Below are 21614 nucleotides of genomic sequence, written 5' to 3'. Positions count from 1 at the left end.
TTAAGGCATGAACCCGGCAAATAACCAGCCTGTGAAAACCCACAGCCACAGGCACGCTCACAATCCAATCCTCAGCAGCAGATGACGCCCTCCCCCATGACAGATCACTCTTGCTTTGGCCAATTCAGGAGGAGGCCACCCTTTAATTCTCTTGCCCTGGTCTGTCCGTACACATGACACTGGACAAAAACAGAATTCCACAGCCATACCAATCCTGATGAGCAAGGTGTAGAAACCAGCTGCATGGCCTACCACCAGAGCAGGAATCTGGGATAATTGTCAGTGTCCTCTTCTGCCCCTACTCTAGGATATGCGATTGTGAAATCATTGTCAGTACACCCATCTGATGAAATTAGGCCCATGGGGCTGCCAGAGTGAATACCAGGGATGAATCCAGGAAGGCGCACGAAGGCCACCTTTGGCAGAGCAGCAGAGAACCAAGCTCCTGGTCTAAATAGCTCAAGCTTTTTCTTTGAAGAAAAGACAAGCAGGGCATGTGAAAAGACCTGCGGTTCCTGGCAAGTTCCCTCCTTCATACGGTACAGATAGGAACACTGACATTCATGTCACTAACGAGGCCACGACCCTGACACTTACTTTACCTTTTTGAACTTTTAAGTGGATATTTTCTCTTTTAACAGTCTGGATCATCTACTTCTTCCCCATCCCAACACGAAAGAAAGAGAAAGGAAAGAAAGGAAGGAAGGAAGGAGGGAGGAAAAAGAAAGAAAACTTCCGAAAAGAGCTATTCTGTGCATTTACTTATGAGACACACCTAGGGTTAAAGAAAAAAGTGCCAGAGGGGAAAAATAATACTTGAGCAATCACCACACAAAAGTTGTTTATATTTATTTAATGCTAAGAACACAGATATCCGAAAGAAGAGACAGACGTTAAGAAAATTTCTTCTCAACAGGATTTTGATCATAAAAACTAGTTGTTCAAATCTCTAAAACTGAAGATGACACATATCTCGAAAAACACAAAACGTATTTTTCTCTCTTACCTGAATTAGCCTGAGACCCCCCCCCCAAATGCTCTCTTTAAGAGATACCAATACTCAAGTCGTGCAAAGAAACTGTACCTGTAGTGTTTCAACCATAAAAGCAACACCTGGTTTATACATGACAAAAATAAGATAAAGGCATGGAGAACAATGTGAAGTTTCTAGAAGTCAGAGAAAATCGAGGTGACCAGAGGTCAGGTGAACAAGCTGCAAAGCAGGGCACTCGGAGCACGGCACTGAATGCCGAGCAGTCACTGGTAGGAGGGATACAGTGTGATATCTCTCACAGCCAGCATATTCACTGAGGCTCTGGTGACATTCCCGGGATGAAAACCGAGGTAGTTCTCAGTCAGGAACGTTCTCCTGGACAGCATGGCCAGCATGTGGTTGAGCCGGGACCTGATGCCGGCAAAGTGAAACTGGCGCTCTTGGTTCAAGTTCCTAAAGGAGTCTCTCAAACCCAGATCCAAGTGGGGGGTGCCCCAGAACTTGGCATGTCCAGCAGGGACAAAGTCAGTGGCTCTGCCCGAAGCCTGGGAGCCCAAGGAGCTTGCCACAGAGCCCTGGGAGGACAGAGAGGAGGAAGACCTTAAACTGGGAGATCTCGACACAGACATCCTGGACACCGGTGAACCTTCTTTAGACTGGGAGCCCTGAGAAAAGAGAACATTCTCGTCCACATCAGTCTGGGTGGTGGCCGATGTGGACCGAACCACGGTTTGGGAGCTCGCCGCCCTGGTGGTGACTGCAGTCTGGGTCCCAGCACAGGCCGTAGGAGCACTGGCCTGAGTCCCCGCATCACTCACACTCACTGCTGGCACCTCCTCTCCCAGCTCTGTCTGAGTCGTGGCATCGGTCATCGTCCTGCTGTCTGGTTTGTCCCTGCGGCTGTTGAAGTCGTTCTCATCACTGACGGTGGAGGACTCGGAGTCACAGCGCTTGGCCTCTGCCCCACCCTCGGCGGGCACCTCGCACCCCAGCTCAGCCTTCTTGGGGGTGCTTGAGAGCCGGGCCAGCCGCAGGCGCAGCAGGCTGCCTAACGTGAGCTCCTTAGACAGGGGCTTTGGGTCGATCAGATGGTCAAACTTGCCGCTGATCCGGAAGTTGGACAGCAGCTTGGAGCTGATGGGCTTCGACTGTGCATACAGGATCCGGAACTCCAGATCAAAGTGTTCAACCACTTGGCCAGACAGGATGACCAAGTTACTGCTATTTAATTTGCCATCTGTCCATGTAAAACTTAAACAAACAAAGAGAAGCTGGTAAGGGCGAGCAATCTCCTCACTGTTTACTGTCAAACTCAATGATAAAGCCCAGATATTCTGGTCCAGGAGTCACAGCTCTGGCGACAGCATAACCCCCGCGCAGTGTAAATTCAACCAGCCTCACCCCGGTGTATAACACGTGTGTGCATTATGAGAAGTGAAAAGGTACTAAGACCTACATCTCTGCAGCCTCAGAGTTCTTAAAAACTAGAAGGGGCTTTAAAAATATTTAGGCCAGGGCCCTCATTTTAGAAGTGCAGAAAGTAGCTAGTGATGTCACGGTGGGAAGCTAGTGGGAGACCCTAGACTAGACCCCCATCTTTAAATACTGTTGGTGCTCTGCTCCTCTGATACCGCCATTTTCAAAGGGAGACCGTATTGTCATTCTGAGGATGATGCTGTTGCTCTGAGCACATTGGGTCAGGGATCTACCCAGGGTGGGCATGTGACCTAGTGAGGACCAAGTAATTTTTCAAGGACGATGTCAGCGCAAACGGAAAGGCTCTCTCTTTGGGAGACAACTACTAACAGCTGCGTAAGGAAGCCTGGATCCTCACCTTCAAAGGAATAAGCCTGACTGAGAATAAAGATCAGCTAGAGAAAAGCAGAACCAGGGGACAATATTCTGATAAATACATGCCCTCCAGGTGAATACGAGCTAAAAACCAATGCACCTTTCTACACTTTCAAGTTATGGGACTCAATAATTCTATTTTGCATAAAGTAGTTTGAGCCTGCTTTCTGCACTCACAGTCACCCCACTGATAAAGAAGTTTACATCAAGAATAGGATTTTTTTTTTAATTTTTCTAAAGATTTCTTTTATTTATTTGCCAGAGAGAGAGCACAAGCAGGGGGAACAGCAGGCAGAGATGCAGGCTCCCTGCTTGAGCCAGATGTGGGACTTGATCCCAGAACCCTGGAATCATGACCTGAGCCAAAAGCAGACGCTTAATGACTGAATCACCCAGGCATCCCAAGAACAGGATATTTTAAATGAGATCATAAAATATAATGTCAGCTCTGTCTCTGGCAACCTAGAATCCCTCCTGATGCAAATTCTACCTTGAGAACTGCCGTCTGAGAAGAAGGATTCTTTTGGAAACCCTCTATGAGGGTTGATATTGAAAACCCTCAATCATGCAAACAAGAAAACTACCTAACACCAGGATTATGAAATGTCCTCAATAAATAGAAGCCATCTTCCTCACCCTTATCCTCAATGGTAGCACATTATTTTTTTTTTGGCAGAGTCATGTAACTTTTATATCTTATGTGTTTTAGAAGAGCCAAAAACCATTTGAGACTAAGTTTGTATAATATAGATGAAACCTATTTTGGATGAAAATGCAGTTTTCTCCAGTTATTTATAAACATCTCATGAAAGGAGGTCTCAAGGAAGAGCACGAGTTTTGTTCTGAGCAGTGACGGTGCTGTCTGCGAAGACGGGCATCGTGAGTTTCTTGATCTCACCACTTCAGCTACCACCCTTTCCGTGTCCAACTTTACCGTGGGCTGACACGGGATTATCACCCAGAGATGCATGTGTCTTCAAAAAGGAGTCTCTCTTTTTTAAGCTCACGACATACCTTGTGCATACCACCATTCTAACGCACAGACACACCACCATCAGGGCCACCTCAATAAACACGGTGTAGCTTAACTTCCGGAGATCTGTGTCAACCGCTCATCATCTCCACCCTCTTCAACAACCCGGCATCCTACCATAAGGTGCCACTGCCAAGGAGAGACTCCAAAGGTGGGGCCAGAAATAGGGACCAGGACTTTCTAGACTAAAGCACTAGGTTAAAAGGCTTAAAGGAAGGTGAAGGTGTTAAGCACAAGGTGAGAGCTTCGGCTCTGCCCTCCACACAGACGCCAAGGCCCGTGACCACCCTTACCTGCAAATGAGCGGCTGGGACGAGGAACAGGGGGAGGTCAAAGGCCCCATGGAACAGGATTTGAGTTTTTTCCTGTCACTGGTAATTCCCGGTTCAGTCGCTGAAGACCTGGCTGAGGTTAGAATTACGGACTCTTTCCCTGGGGGTCTCTAAGCAAGTTTCAACATCTGCACTTTGGTTTTGTGGCCCATAGGGCAGGGGAGGTGACCCTGCACCCTGACCACCCCCTGCAGAAGGAGGTTCTGACTGATGTAATCACACCCACAGATGCACAACTCTCGGATGCTTGGCCACCAAGGCTCACATTGCGAGGAAAAAGCAGCTTTTACCTTAAATAGCATGCACCATCTACAAAGGCTAGAGCAGCATATGTGGGCAGGCTAGAGACTTACCTATAGGAGCCTGTAGCCACTCGAATGCCATCAATCAGTGTGAACTTCTCGTGAACCTGCCCAACTATCTTAGTTCCTGACCTTGCATAGTAAGTATTTCCGGTAATGGTCCGAACAGTCATCAGCTGTCAGAGGGAATGGGAGAAAAAAGAAACAAACAGTCCAATGAGCAAATGATAAAGAGGGCTTGGTTTACGATTCCCAGACAGGCACGCTAATTGGCAAAGAAGGGGTCCCCGGGCCCCGTCGGGAACAGCGTACAGGACCCGGAAGCCCGCAGCGTTCAGGATTCAAGGAATGCGACTTCAGTGAGTCCGTCTTTCTGGTGTGCCCTTTGCTCACACTGAATTCTCAGACTCTTGGTTCAGGGGCACATGTATGTGTTCGAAAAGAAAACTCACTGTTGGTGACAGGACACAACAGAAACCAAGAAATGATTTTGAAACAAAATGCGGGGGATAAAATGATCAAAGAAAACACGCTAGTAATAGATATCATTTTAACAAAGGCTTAAAGAGGCGAGGCTGCTATTTCTCCTACTCTTTTATTTAACAGCACTGGTAATGAGTAATATTGCCCATCCTCACTTACCCCACATCCCAAGTAAGAAGAACAGGACAAGCCTTCTCTAACATGGGACTTCTGAGGCTGAAACACGCATATCCCATGGGGCTAAATCAGCAATGTCACATCTCTTATAAGAACGAATTTACCAGAAGAGCACCAGTATACTGGGACCCCATGGTGCATATGTGGGCATAACTCTCCTTGTAAAATGACACATGGAAACCTACATCCAGTGGTTTGTACAGTACTAAGAGCATCTGCATTCTTTGGGGCAAATCAGCACTGGGTGATCTATATACTTTTAGAAATCTCACATGAGGGTGCCTTGGTGTCTCAGTCGGTTAAGCATCTGCCTTCCACTAAGGCCATGATCCCAGGGTCCTGGGATCGAGTCCTGCATTGGGCACTCTGCTCAGTGGGGCGCCTGCTTCCCTCTCTCCCTCTGCCTGCTGCTCCCCCTGCTTGTGTACTCTCTCTCTGTGTCAAATAAAATCTTAAAATAAATAAATAAATCTTACATGATTCAAATGAAATGCTTAAGATATTGGTTCAATTCTCTCCTTCATTCCACAAAGTCCCCAGGATGTGCTGAGCCTTGAGACAACACAGATAATAGGCATGTTCCTTACCTTTAAGGACTAGGAGTAAAACCCTACATCCACACAGAAACCTGTGCACAACGATTCATAACAACTTTCTTCATAATAGCACAAAACTGGACACTGCCCTGAAGCCCTTCAGTGGGTGACGGGGCAAACAAACCATGGGACAGCCATATCACATGACATGACTCAACAGGAGAAACAACAAACTGTGGTCACACACAACAATTGGGGCGGATATGAAGGGCGTTGTGCGGCATGAAAAAAGCCAATCTCAAAAGGTCATGGACCAGGTGCCTGGGCAGCACAGTCGAAGTGGCCAACCCCTTGGTTTCGACACAGGTCATGATCTCAGGGTCGTGAGATCGAGCCCCATATCTGGCTCTGCCCTGAGGGCGGACTGCCTCAGGCTCTCTCTCTCCCTCACCTTCTACCCCTCCCCCGTCTGGTTTGCGCCACGTGCGAGCATCCTTTCTCTCTCTAAAATATATAAATGAATCTTTAAAAAAGTCACACGCTGTATGATTCCATTTATAGACCATGCTCTAAATGACAAAATTAGAGACACGGGGAGCAAATTACTGGTTGCCAGGGGTTAAAAATCAGAGAGGGGAGCAGATGGGACCATAATGGTAGCAAGAGGGAGATCACTGTGACAGAACAGTCCTGTATCCCGACGGCAGTAGGACAGTTCTGTATTGTGACGGCAGTGGTGGGTACACATATGTCCACATGAGATGAAATGGCACAGAACTACAGGCACACGTTGTACGATCCCCATTTCCAGGCTTTGATTTTGTACTCTAAGTTACTCAAGATGGAACCCCGGGGGGGAACCGGGTGAAGGACACTATGAAGGACACTATCCTTCACGTAGTGTGAAGGACACACTCTGGTATGACATAGTATCACTTCTGTGGTCTGACCAAAACACATAATCTGACCTTGGCCATGAGGCAACATCAGACAAACCCAAGTTCTACAAAAAACTGGCTAGTGTTCTTCAAAAGCATCAAGACCCTAAAAGTCAAAGGAAGACAGAGGAACCGTTGCAGATGAGAGGATGCTAAGGAGACACGACAACCCAAGGCAACCCAGTGCCTCCCTGACCTCCTGTTTCAGCAGCTGCTGGGTCATGTGGCTGGCTCAAACTCCAATTCTACCTCCAACACAAATGTGCTTTGTAACTACCTAATTAAACCCAATCCTGATCCTCCTTAGGGAAAACCACCACCGGGAACTCTGTGGGGGAAGTTAAATGGCCAAGTTTTATAGACCAAGTGACTTGATAATAAGAAGGTGGTAAGCTGATGTCCACTATGCAAGAAGCCTACGGTACCAAAGCCCAAATTCCTAGTTCAGTTTGTTTACTGCTTTCTTCCCAGCACCTAGAACAGTAAGTGGCTCAGACAAGGTCAACCAAGTGGATGAATTAAGTCCCAAAGCTCACGGCTCACACTAAGATGCTTGATTTAAAAAGATGAATGACAAATAGGATTTTTCTTGCCTCCTCCCACTACAGAGAATCAGCTAGCTGACTCATGTCACCTTACATTTAAATACTTGAGCTCAGATTACTTCCAGGCTCAGAGCAAAGGACATAAAAAGCCTTATTTTATAAGAACGAGAACCAAGGGGCACCTGGGTAGCTCAGGTCATGATCCCAGAGTGTGGGAATTGAGCCCCATGTGGGGCTCCCTGCTCAGTGGGGAGTCTGCTTCTCCCTTTGCCTCCACCCCCGCTTGTGCTCTTTCTCTCTCAATCTGTCTCTAATAAATAAATAAAATCTTAGAAAAAAAAAGAAAAATGACACCCGAGAGGCAGCACGTGACGGTGATCAGGAGTAGCCTGGCTGGGGCAGGCAGGTGCACGAACGGGAGTCACACCCCTGGCCCACTCCTTTTGACTGGCAAGTGCTGGGCTCTCTGTGCCACCTCCTGGGAGCTGAGACAGGGCTGTGGTGAGGACTGAGTTGCCTCACATTTGTCAGGAGGCTAGGACAGGACAGAGCAGTGCCCAGGAGAGAGCAGGGGCCCTGTCGGCGGTGGGCCTGCCGGTGCTACCAACAAAAGCCGCACCTTCAAGGTAGCTTCCTGCTGCCAAGAGTTGAGCTCCCACTTAGGAGGGAGCACGACACGAGAGGCCAGCCGAGGTCTGAGTCCTGACTCTGTGGTTTCTTTTTATTTTTTCCCTAGTCATGGTAGTGATTTATTTTTTTATTTATTTAAATTCCATTAACATGGATAATAGCTAGTATAGTTAGTTTCAGAGGTAGAGGTCAAGGACTCATCAGTCTTACGTAACACCCAGTGTGCATCACATCATGTCCTCCTTAACATCCATCCCCAGCCACCCTATCCCCCTGCCCCACTCCCCTCCAGCGACCCTCTGTCTGTCTTCTGTGACTAAGAGTCCCTTATGGTTTGTCTCCCTTTCTGGTTTCGTCTTATTTTTCCCTCCCTTCCTCTACGTTCCTCTGTTTTTGTTCCTTAAATCCCACATGAGTGAAATTATATGATAGCTTTCTTTCTCTGATTGATCTATTTCGCTTAACATAACACCCTCCAGTTCCATCCACATTGTTGTAAATGGCATTCTTTTTGATGGCTAATACGCCTGTGTGTGTGTGTGTGTGTGTGTGTGTGTGTGTGTGTGTGTGTGTGTATCTACCACATCTTCTTTATCCATTCATCTGTTGATGGGCATCTAGGTTCCTTCCATAGTTTGGCTATTGTGGACATTGCTGCTATAAACATTGGAGTGCAAGTGCCCCTTTGGATCACTCCACTTGTATTTTGGGGGCATGTACCCAGTAGTGCAATTGCTGGGTCACAGGGTAGCTCTATCTTTAACTTTTTGAGGTACCTACATATAGTTTTCCAGAGTGACTGCACCAGCTTGCCTTTCCTGTGATTTCCTTTCCATGAGACTTTAGGCAAATGGCTTTGCTCATGGCCTCAGTCGCCTCTCCTGTCATGGGGATCCCCTGCCCACCACCATACAGACCACGTGGGTCTCGGTCGCTCGGTCATTACTGCTGATTGCGGGGAGACTGGAAACGTGTAACGCAAACCTTCTCCTGCTCGGGGTGCACTTTCAGATCCATGCACATGTCCAGAAACTGTGAGAGCAGGGCCTGGTCCAGAAGGATGTAGACGGCGACTCCCTGTTTCCGACTTATTTCCTGCAGGTCCCTGAAGATGTCGATGTCTGTGAAAACATCCATCACCACGGCGATCACCTGCAGAGTGAGGCAGCGGAGGGAAGAGCGAGAGGTCAGCTCCCGGCAACACCAGCTTACAGCTTGCTGCGCAGACTCGGGAGCCCATCTCAGAGCCCGGGAAGGATCAGTCCCCCGCTTCACCTTCTGTGCTATCAGTTTGCCCCCAACCACGGACGCCTCCATCTCCAAAGACACTCAGGCTGCTGTACCCTACACATCTGGACTTGGCCCAGCTGAACCTCCCGACTGCCTCCCAGCCACTGTACTCTGTGCTTCCCTGGCCCAGTCCATTCTTCTTCCTAAGAGCTCAGCTCCGTTCATGCCTGCTGTTCAATCTTCCCACACTCAGCATCCGACCACCGTTCACAGCTGCCTTGGCCATGCAGCCCCAGGCAAATTACAGTCATTTGCAAGGTCTGGTCTGGAGTCTGCGAAAAGGCGTGTCGTCAGAACTACATGATGAGGCTACATGAAGTGCAAGGTACAAAAGATCCCTCAATATCTCTTTGTTGATTCCCTTCCTCAGGCCAGAGTAGGAGCCGTCCAGACAGTTCAACACAGAGAGGCACCTGCCAGCTCCTGGCTCTCCCCGCTGGAGAGGCTGCTCCAGGCCCCAAGCCTCTCGTCACATGCCCTCTGCAGTGTAAGACTAGAAACGTGAGTGAAGTCCCGGCGGGCTGCGGGGGTGTCAGAACGGGCAGGCTTAGCCCCTGAAAACCAGGCCAGAGCCGGGGCCTGGAACAAAGGACACAGCTCCTGAGCCACCGTTAGGAACAGCCTGGGTGGGAAGGGGGTCTCCCTCCTCCTCACTTCAACAGCGAAAACTTGTGTCTCCTAGGGCCACATTCACTCCTTTTCTGAAGGTGAAGATTATTTATTTATGGGTGTCCCAACTTCTGTTGTGACCCTGGGGTGGGATGGATTTGGCTCTGTGGCCCCAGAGGACTCAAGACAGCACCTGACAGTCACGGCCCCTTAAAGGAGGTGGGTGTTCAAGAAGCAACACGGAGACAAAGAGGAGAGTCTGCGGTCTTTCTCCCACACCCCAGTCTCACCTACCAGGATGAGGGGCCACGAAACACCGCTCGCAGGAAGTTCGCTGGTATGAGGAGTCTGGGAAGACCAACTTCTCTCTCTGGCTGCCTTCCCTACTCCAAGCCCCCCCAACCCCACCGTGTTGATGAAGCCCCAGCTGTTGAGCTACTCTTGAGGGAGGGTTTGGCTAAAATCCCCTGGGCACAATAATTTAAAAAATAAGTGTTCTTTTTTCTTTCCTTTCTTTCTTTTTTTTAAAGTAGGCTCCATGCCCACCGCGGGACTTGAACTCACAACCCTAAGATTGACAGTTATTTTCTACTGAGTGAGCCAGCCAGGAACCCCAAAAATGAGTGTTCTCTAGGAACTGGTGGCATCATCAGAACTTTGCGGGTTCCCATGAGGCTTTCTGCATCCCACGTGGCGTTGTAGCCATCCCACTAACGCAGGTCGCCTAACATAGTGCGCAAAAGGCAGAAAGGCCTGGGCACCGAGTCCAGCTCTGAGCCCCCTAGCAGAGGTGGGGTGTGGGATGCAGGCAGGCAGAGTGATGAGGCAGTTACATCGGGGCAACTGAGAGCAGGAGGAGACCTCCCTTGCTGGGCGGACGTGCTCCAGGCACTCTAACATTCACCAGAGAACGGGGGATTCCTGGAGGAAAAGGCCTTTGAGCTGAACCACAAACAAGGACCCCATTTGGACAGGGGAGAAGTGAAGAGGAGGGCATTCGAGCAGGAAGCCGGGTGGTGGCAGAGGAAGAAGCAGGAAATGACGGGGTAGGGGCCAGCGTGGCTGGACCTGGCTGAGAGGCATACGCATGTGAACCAGGTCGTGGAGGACCTGAGGGCCAACCATAGAGTCACCATCACAGGGGCAATAGAGGGGGAGGTTTAAGAAGAGTAAGGAGGGGACGCCCGGGTGGCTGTTGGCAAAGTGTCTGCCTTTGGCTCGGGTCATGATCCCAGGGGTCAAGCCCTGTTTGACTCCCTGAAGCAAGGAGTCTGCTTCTCCCTCTTGCTCTCCCCCGGCTCATGCTCTCATACGTTCTTTCTCTCTCAAATGAATACAAAATTAAAAAAAAGAAAGGAAAGAAAGAAAGAAAGAAAGAAAGGAAGGAAGGAAGGAAGGAAGGAAGGAAGGAAGGAAGGAAGGAAGAAAGAAAGAAAGAAAGAAAGAAAGAAAGAAAGAAAGAAAGAAGAGTAAGGAGTTCCAGGGGCACCTGGGTGGCTCAGCTGGTTGAGTGGCCGACTCTTGATTTCAGCTCAGGTCATGATCTCAGGGTTGTGGGATCGAGTCCACATCAGGCTCCATGCCAGCCCTAAGATTCTCTTTCTCCCTCTACTCTTCCTACCACCTTAAAAAAAAAAAAAAGGTACAGTAAGGACTTTGAAGTGGCCAACCCAACAGGAGAGTAGTGGGTGCTAGAAGATAGTGTGGTGTAGGTTGGAGATCCGTCCCTGTTCCCACAACCCAGAAAGCACTTAGACATTATTTTTCAGGTTCAGCAATGTTTAGGGCTAATGACTGGAGAAGGAAGAAAAATCGGTGACAGAGGCTTCCACGATGGGCCAGGAAGGAAGCACTGAGGGTTGCAGAGAAGGGAAGGAAGGGGGTCCATGTAAGAGCCAGGCCATGGGCTATGCAGGTGGGGACAGGGGTGCGGTGGGGGGAAGCAGAAGCCCACTCACCTCCACGCAAACAGGAACCAAGCAATGCACTTGAGAGGCTACGGGAAGGCATCAGGAGGCCTTCACAGGGGATGTGAATGTTCTCTTAGGACTGTGTGCAGAGCTCACTAGAGAAAGCTACGGGAAGACAAATCTAGGGTCAATCCCTGTCCTCAAGAAACCCAGGCTAGTGAGAGACACGGGCAAAGCCCAGCAGGACAGGGCTGATGGACTGGCATGCAAGTTGCCCGTGGAAGGGACTAAGCAACACTGCCAGGCTGGCCGGCTTAGAGAGGGGTGGAGGGGGACGCCTGGGTGGCTCAGTCAGTTAAGTGCCTGCTTTCGGCTCACGTCATGATCCCAGGGTCCTGGGATCGAGTCTTGTATCGGGCTCCTTGCTCAATGGGGAACCTACTTCTCTCTCTCCCTCTGCTCCTCCCCTTGCTTGTGCTCTCTTTCTGACAAATAAAATTTTTAAAAATAAAATTTAAAAAAATAGGGTTGCTGGAGGCAGGGACCCATGAGCAGGGCCAGAGTATAAGGCACCTGCCAAATTAGACTTTGATTCACCCCTTCACAAAACGACCGTGCAAACACCACCTTTGTTAGCTGGTGAGTAAGTATTTCATCTGCTCTTAATTTCATCGCTTGGTTTTAAAGCCCCAGCCTTTCCTGTGTGTATGCCAAATAATCGGATTTGAACACTAGGTGATTAGAGGGAGGAGGGAGGTGTTTCTCCTCTAACTTCCCTGCACCCAACAGCCCCTCCTCTCTTGCCAGAGCAGAAGGCTTGCAATGGAGGAACAGCCTGCGTGGGAAAGCGATCAGCCTGCCTGCCTTCGAGACCCCGCCCCATGTCCCTAGACTCTCCCCATGCTAGCCCCCCGCAATCAAGTCCTACTAGACTAAACTAGACCGGAGGCTTCTCAATTTCTGAAGGGACCATCTCTTCACTGAGCTCAGCAATGACCTGGGCTCCTTCACTGGCCAGCCGAGTGCCTGCTTTCCAAGGCCAGACCCGCATCCCAGGGCCTGGTGTTCCTCCTGCAGGCTGCTGGGCCCTGGAAGGATACAACTTGGAACCAGTCATCGTTCCCAATCCCAGGCGATGTGACTATGCTTAATGACACAAGGGAGAGACACATCTGGAAGGCAGCATCCCATGCCCACCAAGGCCCCACACAATCACCGTGGGCACTGCCCTATCCTGGCCTGTGCTGGAAAGGGCCAGCCCAGTCTCTTAGGGCTAGAAATTTCTGCAAGAGGTGACTTTTGAGAGTCTGTTCAAGGTCAACCCCCACCTGCAACTCAGTGCGAATCAGTCATTACATGATACCCGGGGAGGAAACATCCAGCTGCCAAAAGCTGCCGCCCAGTACCCCACAGTGCCTGTGTCTCTCCAGCCACATCTAGAGCAGCCATACCTTTGTCGAGTCCCATGCCATCCTCAAAGGTGACAGCCCTCCCCTGTCCCTCCAACTGCCCTTTGATGACGTAACCCGAGGGACCCAGTGAATCCACAGCTACTGCGGTGCTATTCTCGGTCTCTGGGACAAGCACAGACTGCTTATACTCATTCTCACACGATCTGGAAGCTTTTCCATCTGCTTTCTTGCACAAAAGCTCTGAGGAGATAGCTAGAGATGTCAAAACCCCAGTAATTATCTCCGATTTCCTGATGAGAAAAATGAAGCTGGGAGCAGTTAGGTAACTTGTTCCCAGTGACACACTTAAGCCAACGCAGGAGCTGGAATCTCAGCCCAGGCCCGGGCGACTCAAGAGCCGCCCATCAGAAGAGCGTGAGATGAAACAGTATTCCAAACAAGTCCAAGTTTCAGTGTCCAAGGGACTGAGAGCTTGGAACACTTCCTGAAAGGATCGGTAGAGTGTTTTACAAAGGGCACAGGATGGAGCCCATCAGAGGGGGATTCCTAGGAACATGAAACAGTTCACAGAACAAACGTTGAGGAAGCTTGTGTCGTCCTTAGCACATCCATACCTTCCCACTGCAGGTGGCCCTACCAACTAATCCAGAACGGACAAAGTCAGGAAAGCTCGGGGGCACAGACATTGTGCGGACAGACCGCAGAGGCAGACCTCGGCGTGGATGCCGGCTCCTCCACTTTTGAGCACCACAGACCCTCTGGCAAGCTACCGAAGTTCGGCTGCCTTCCATGCCTGCAAAGACTACTGCTTGGCCCGTAGGGTGTGCAGCGGGTTCGGTCCGGAGAGAGCCAGCCAGCTCCCTGCACACAAGAAGCCCTCCCACAGCAGCATGTGTGTCTGACCCCCATTCAGCCACTGTCCCTGGGCTGGTCATTCCACCTGAGCTCAGTGCCCTGACACAAGGTCCCTTCCAGCTCTGCAGTCTGACTCATGCGCCATCCACCGGCCCTGACCAGGCACCTGAGCCTCGGGGGGTGGGGGGCACTCATTCCAGCTCGTCCCCTGTAAGAAGTAGAATGTTCGCATCTATCACCCTTTCCTACTGTGCCTCAGCTTCCCTCCCTCCCCATCCACAGCCAGAAAGCAAGGACACATGTGCAACATGCCTGGAATTCTACCCAGGGTCTGCGCCCATTCCAAGATGCCTCGGCCTGCCCAGCGGTCACCAACAGCCCGTGTGCTACACATCCCACACCACCATGTGAGCCTCAGACCCTTTTCCTTCAGTTCCTCAGTGCCCCCGCCGGGGGTTCCAGACACCCACCTTCTCACAAAGCAAAAGACATCTTTTCTCCTCATTCATTACAGGTTGTAACGGAACGGGAATCACGTCCTTGAAATTTCTTTTTTTTTAAAGATTTTATTTATTTGACAGACAGAGATTACAAGTAGGCAGAGAGGCAGACAGAGAGAGAGAGAGGAGGAAGCAGGCCTCCTGCTGAGCCCGATGTGGGGTCCAATCCCAGGACCCTGAGATCATGACCTGAGCTGAAGGCAGAGGCTTAACCCACTGAGCCATCCAGGCGCCCCACATCCTTGAAATTTCTTTAAAAATGTTTCAATAACTTGGTATTATCTTCAGGGTTTAGCAACACACACACAAAGTAAAACTGTCCCCAGGGAACCCTGTATTTGCTTGTACGTGTTGTTTTCCCTCCATCGCCTAGCTGCTCTCCTACAACTAACCATTTCGGCTCCGGTCTACAGCGTGGCACAGGCCTGTCCGGAAAGGCATGGGGCAGTGCCCACCCCCTGCTGGCCCTGGTGGCGGCGGTATCTCCTTGGTCATGTTCCAGCGTGAAATACCTAGGCCATCTGGGCTTTTAGAAAGAAAAAGCATCCAGAAGGGTTTGGGGGATGAAGGGGGCTATCGTTCTGAGTTATTTTTGTTATACTTAGGTAAAGCATTTACCCGGGTGCAAAGTCCGCTCTACAAACCAGGGCGCTCTCAGGGTCCCCGAGCTCCCTTCCTCGTCCCTCGTGCCTCCTTTCTCTTCCTCCTCTCTCCATACGATAAGGATTTTGACCCGTTCTTGGATGGTCCTCCACTTTCCTAAATACAAATAAGTACACCTATGTGTACAGGCACACACTTCTTTGCTGTAAACACGTAACACCTGTTTACTATAACGACAGATAAAAGCAGCATGTGATCCACAGCGTTCTAGAGCGGCACCGATCAACAGAACCTTCGAGGGCACAGAAACATTCTTGCTCTGTGCCATCCACGTGGTAGCCACTAACCACCAGTGCAGACGGAATACTTGAAATACAGCTGATGAGACAGAGGAACTGAATTTTTCGTATTTCACTTTCATTCATATAAACTGAAACAGCCACAGACGGCTAAAGGTGACCTTCCTGGCGGGGCAGCTCCAGACACTTAGTCACAGGAAATAGAACAGGTCCTCGCTCCTTCCTTCGAGCTGCAGGGGACCCCACTCTGTAGACGGGGCGCTTCTGCTCCTCCGGTCGCTCACTACCGTAAATCCGCCGCAAACAAATAGCCTACAGCACGTGTCTATTCATGCTTTTGCCAGCGTGTCTCTGGGACAGACACACAGACGTGGAGTTGTTGTGTCGAAGGGTAAATTCAGGTGAAAAGAATGAAGGAATAAAAGCAGACACAGCGGAGGGCTGAGGGCGGGGGGAGTCACTGTGCAATGTGGACAGAGCTGCCGCGTGGGAAGACGACACGGTTCTGCGTAGACAGTGGCGATGGCTGCACTATGGGACTACACGCTTAATGGCACTTCACGGGAAAATGGTAAATGTGGTGTATTTTACCACAGTTTAAAAAAAGAAAGAAAGAACTGGCTGACAATTCCAAAATCCTTCACGTGACACATAAAGTCAAAAGAAGAGAGAAAAAGCAGCCAAGCTGTCTGGTGGGGCACATCCTAAAACTGTACATCAGCTAGGCCTTCTGAGCCAGCGGTTCTCAACCAGGGGCAGTTTCCTTCCTCAGGGGACATTTGGAGATTTCTTTCTTTCTATCTTTCTTTTTAAGATTTTATTCACATATTTATTTGACAGAGAGAAAGAGAGCGCATGCGCATACAAGCAGAAGTAGCAGACAGAGCAAGAGGTAGAAGCAGGCTCCCCACTGGGCAGGGAGCCTGGCACGGCCTCATTCCCAGAACCCTGAGATCATGAGCTGAGCCTAAGGCAGGCGCTTAACGACTGAGCCACCCAGGTACCCCTTGGCAATTTCTTTAAATTCTGGTAAAATAAGTAATAAATCTGCCACCCTCGTTATTTTCAAGTGTATTTTTAAAGGCATTAATTACATTCACAACATTGTGTGATCATCACCACTATCTGCTTCCAAAACTCTGTCATCACCCCAAACAGAAACTCTGTAACCTTTAAGCAATAGCTCCCCATCTCCCCTTGGGAGACTTTTGAATGCCCTGACTATTGGGAGAGGGGGTTGTGTGCTTCTGGTATCTAGTGGGGGAGGCCAGGGACGCCGCTCAGGGTCAGTCCTCCAGGACAAAGAATGACCTGGTCCAAAATATCAACAGGAGTGATGTTGAGAGAGCCTGCTCTGGGCTGACCGGGGCACCCGGAGCAGGAACTGATCACACGGCACAGATTCTGTCATAACCAGAGGATCATTACGCAAGATCAGGGGGGCCCTAATTCGGATCCACCTGCACACATGCCAGGGGTCTCCAGCTGATTTCTCAGTGGCCACTCCTCCTGGCAGGACCCTTCCTCAACACAAGCCCTGCTTCTACTAATGCTCAGTTATCAAAAGGATGCCCAAGGGTGCGTCACAGCACAAGCTCTTTCAGAACAGAAGCAGCAGGGGAGAACAGTGCCTCCGAGGAGTGTGGACCCTCCTGGCAGAATGAGCTTTGCCTGTGAACTCCCATTCAAACACCAGAAATACCCCCAGGGCCACCACAGAAAGCCAACAACAATCAAGGGCAAGAGGCACTTCCAGGGAAGGTCTCTACTCCCGCCTGATTTGTGGGGGCCTGAGCCTAGCCACACACGGATTCACAGGGCAACCTAGACAAAGACCAAAATGATTCATGGACAAATACAGCAGCACAGGGAAAGACTCGGGGGTAGGTGTGTCCGGGAAACAAATGCTGTTCAGTTCAAAATTATTCTCAAAAATTCCTTAGGAAGCCAACCTCTCGGTTCTCCAGTTCCAGAGCACGATTTCTCCCAGGTGTGACGAAGCTCAGCTGGGCGCCAGGTCAGCAATCAGCCCATGTTCACCAGCCCTGCTGCACGTACCGCGTGCGTGTTTTAGACACTGTCCCTCACTCATGTGGCAGGACGCCCACATTTTGAAAGGCGCCCAGAAATTGAGCCAATGGAGGGCCTGCAGATGCACAGCCCCGGGCACACCTACCCTGGGACAAGAACTCAAGAGTGGAAAGGCAGGTGGAATCGCCCGCACTGTTTCGTCATCCGCTGGCCTGCCCTGCCCCTCCCCGCCAACTGTGCCAGACACCTTCCTGCAGCAAGAGGTCTAGGTGAGGACAAAACCCAGCCAAAAACCAGCCGTCCGCACCACAGAGCTAGGATTAGACACTGCCATGCACCAAGTGACCCCAATTTCCTGTTCCTTGTATCCTGACCACTCCAGCCTTCTTCTCGAAAAGTACAGGAAGTATCAATACTGCCCTAGTCATTTTCCTGGTTTATAGGATAGGCAACATGGAAATAAACAGTCCAAATCTTCAGAAACTTAAAAAACCTTCAGCCTGTTGAAGCCTGCCAAGGGGCCAGTCCTCCCGCACGGCAGGGAAAGCACAAGCAGCAGCGGTTATGAGCACAGGCTCTGGGGCTAGGCAGATGGGCTGGAGCCCAACGGCACACCCCACCAACTGTGGTCTTGGGCAAGTTAAGTGCCTGGTCTCTACTTAATGTGGCCTCCTCCTGCTCTCTACCCTCTGGCCTGGCAAGCCCCAGGCATCCTTCTGGACCCAGCTCCAAGTTCACTGCCTCGCCTGACTCTTTCTTCAACTCTTCCCCTGCTGTCTGTAGCAACCTCCCCATCCATTCCACCAGCAGACTGTCAACTCTCAAGTGTAAGCATCACGTCCTTCACCTGTGGCCCCGGGCCCTGGCACAGCACCCGATACACAGTAGGTGCTGAATGAGCAAGCAATGTGGCATCTGGAAGAGATACTGAAAATGCTAAACAGATGTAAAGGTAATGTACCACCTTTCTCCATTAAAATCGCCCAGGTTCCCAAGGCGGAATCTTAAAGATATGAGCGTGGAGCTGGAGTAGCGCACAGACCACGGCAGGAGGTCCTACCTTGGACCACCAGTATTACAGGATGCCCCTGGCACAAAGGGGAGTCTAAGCACCAGCCTCAAGCCCCTTCCAAGGCCAGCACATGACTTGATAGACAGTTTTCCCCCTGGCCTCAGCTCCAGTGCCCCTCCACTACCAATAGAGTGGAGCTGGGCAAGAGGTTAAGGCAATTCCCCCCTTTCTTTCATGGAGACATGTTCATTAATTACTCTTTTAAGTTCTAAGTGCCCAAACCTTCCTCCTGGAGGTGAGCTCCGGAAATGCACCCCACCTTCGTCCCTTTCTTTGTCTTTTTAATTTTCTCAAGGATCTGCTCTAAAAAAAGGACCTTCAGCATATCCAAAGCACTGCGGCATTCCCACCACACCTACAACCCCAAAGGCAAGGCACTAGCCCACATTACCCTCTACCCAATGCAAGCCCACCGTCAAAAGAAGATATGAGCGTGGAGCTGGAGTAGCGCACAGACCAAGGCAGGAGGTCCTACCTTGGACCACCAGTATTACAGGATGCCCCTGGCACAAAGGGGAGTCTAAGCACCAGCCACAATCAAGAACACTGGTGAGAGTTGAGCCTTGTTCCTGGACTTGACAATTTTCAGCCCGACCTGACACAGATTTCAGAAGCCACAGTCAGACACACTCGGGTACCAGCCCTACTGAGTCTACCCATGGCCTAGGGCTTTACCTGCCATGTCCCTCGCACAGCCGGCAGCCAGGAAGATGAGCACTGCCAGTCAGCCCGGCCCCCACCACCTTGTATGTTGCATCCTTTCTCCCAAACCCCTAGGTACCCAGCACCCTGCAGCAGCTTCCCACCCAACCCACACTAAGAGGGCAATAGCACCAAAACTTGAGCAGCCCCCCCCCCACCCCAACACAGCCCCCCATTCAGGGAAAGAGCAATTTCTCCTCTGGCCTGCGGCAGGAGGGAAAGGGGCAAGGTTCTCACTTTGCCCCTGGAATGTATTTGCTTTCTACAACATAAGACGCAGAGCTGTGACCAGCAATAACGGACTCCTAACACCCCGTAGTTGTTGCTGAGTGCAATCTTGCTGGAATCTTTCGCTAGGGAATGCACTTCTTAGGAGATGGGATCCAGGGTTGGCTGACGGCCAGGAAAATTAGCAATCTGGTTTGGTTTTAACTGAAACGTGGAACTAAAAGTGTTTCCGGCCCCCTCCCCCAGGGGAGGTGACTATCAGGAGTTGGATCTCGGACACAGCTATCATCCTTGGGTGCTGAGGCTTCTCCCGCGGTCCCTGTGATCCGAGGGAAGGCACGCAGAGCGGGAAGAGTCGGGGGCTCCCGGGACCACCCGGCCCGCGCTGCCAGCCGGCCTGTTTCCCGTTCTGGAGAGGGCCTCCCGTTCGCCCCGGGGCCCGAGGCCGGCCGCTCACCTCCCGCGCGGAGCGGAGCTGCTGGCGCAGCGCGTCCTTACAGCCGTAGGGGCCGCCGGCGCCCGCGCCGCGGGGCTGGAAGTGCGCCTCGACGCGCGTGGCGCCGCGATAGGCGCCCCGGTAGAAGGCGGGCCAGCCGAGCTCCAGCAGCGGCGGCTCCAGGTCCGACTGCTCCGGGAAGTAGGTGCCGGACGAGCAGTCGTGCGACGAGCCGAAGGAGTCCTCGGCCCCCGCCGCCGCGCCCTCCTGGCCGGGCCGCTCGGCCGCCCGCAGGATAGCGCGCACCTCGTCGGGGTTCAGGAAGCGGCCCAGGCGCTCGCGCCGCAGGAAGGCCTCGAAGGCGTCGGGGCCGCCCGCCACCAGCTCCTCCAGCGCCAGGCGCCGCGCCTCGCTGTACAGCTCGGCCGGGTTGGGCGGCCCGCACGGCGACAGGCAGGCGGCGGGCAGCTCGTCCAGACCGTCGGGGCGCAGAGCCATAGCTGCGCTCGCACCGGACCGACCGCACCGGGTTCGGGCGAGGGCGGGCGTGTCGGCCGCTTTATAGGCACCTTTGAATCTAGCCGGCCCGCGTCCCGGCCCTCCCATTGGCTGCCACCCTTAACGGCGGAGTCCCGGCGCAGCGCACGCCGCCGCGGCTCCGCCCCCTGACCTGCCATTGGCTGCACCGCCGCCCGGCCCCACCCCCACCCCCGGCGCCTCCGCGCTGCCTGCGGGCGGGGGGCGAGTCTCATCGCCTTCGGGGGTCGCTGCGTGGAATTTCAGCGTGGACACTCCATGCCTTCTCCGATCGGTAGTTCCCGCTGCGGGCCTGCGGAGACCCGAACGGTTCAGGGTCAGCAAGAGAGGGGTTACCGAGCCCTAGTGGCGGTGCTGCCCGAGGCGGCGGCAGCACAGGGCCCGCAATCCGAACTGAAGCCGGAGTGGCCGTACCCCGCCGTCCTAGCGCGCCCCCTGCTGGCCACGCTGCTCCCGGGCATTCGGAGGTCGGGTGTGTGACCAGCCCTGCCGCTTTCATCCCCGGCTTTGAAATCTTTCGTAAATTCCTTCAAAAATACCGGCCCATCATACGCGCTACTCCTTTGATCACACCTTCAGGTAGCTCTCCCTTTTCTCATTCCATCAGCTTTTTGGCCTGGCAAAGCCCCAACCCTAGTTAAACCCCACTCTCCACCTGCTGGGGAGAAGAAAACACAACCTGTGCCTTAAATTCATGACATCAAGTGGGTCCTTCAGGTTGCCCGCTGGCCTACCTTTCCCTCATTCAATCTATCTTTTCCTCTCTTTCTTACTCTTTTTTCACTGAGAAAATAGAAGCAGTCAGAGAGAATTTCCCACGTGCTCCCCCCACCTCTACTTACTCGTCTACACCTCTGCCCACATACTGGTCCTTCTGTTACGACTAATGAGCTGTCCCTGCGCTTAACACGGGCCTTTCCATTTGGGCATTTGCTGCCAGTCCCGCTACTACTAACCTATATCCCTACAGCAATTCTTTTCCTGGATCGCCGGTTTCCCTTCCTACCAGCATACAAACATGCCGGAATATTTTTCGTCTTACATCCTCTCTCTCTTGACCTTACATTCCTCTAGAGCTTCCTCTTAGAGCATAAAACCTGAAACCAGTTGTACCCAGTTTTCCTCCCATTCTTTCCTGAACTGGTCCAAACAGGCTATGCCTCCACTTCTCAGCCAAAACCTCTTACCAAGACCATCGGGAACTCCACCACAGCGCTAAATCAGAGTCAGTGTTCAGGCCACATTTTCTTTGTGTAAATGCGAAAGCAAACATACAACTTTAAAGTGCTTCTTCATAATTGTGAGAGGT

The 21614-nt window shown here is 51.7% G+C and overlaps 1 protein-coding gene across 2 annotated transcripts; it reads right to left on the bottom strand.

The window, feature by feature from the left end:
• Positions 1–824: 824 nt before the first annotated feature.
• Positions 825–20382, bottom strand: FAM83D (family with sequence similarity 83 member D). Of its 2 annotated transcripts, XM_082746334.1 has the most exons (4): positions 19790–20382; positions 8806–8973; positions 4564–4688; positions 825–2245 (listed from the first exon to the last, which is right to left on the bottom strand). In XM_082746334.1, exons 1-4 carry the CDS (start codon positions 20372–20374, stop codon positions 1258–1260), a joined length of 1866 nt encoding a protein of 621 aa, XP_082602460.1. In that variant the 5' UTR covers positions 20375–20382; the 3' UTR covers positions 825–1257. The 2 variants fall into 2 exon arrangements, with proteins under 2 accessions (XP_082602460.1, XP_082602461.1); XM_082746335.1 differs by lacking the exon at positions 825–2245 and having other exon boundaries at positions 4567–4688; positions 8793–8973; positions 19790–20321.
• Between the last annotated feature and the right edge of the window lie 1232 nt (positions 20383–21614).

The sequence above is a fragment of the Mustela nivalis genome (genome assembly GCF_964662115.1).
Source record: "Mustela nivalis genome assembly, chromosome: 8".
Classification (NCBI taxonomy): Eukaryota; Metazoa; Chordata; class Mammalia; order Carnivora; family Mustelidae; genus Mustela; species Mustela nivalis.
The sequence above is the reverse complement of the archived record's forward strand: the minus strand, read 5'-3'. Positions and strand labels throughout refer to the sequence as shown.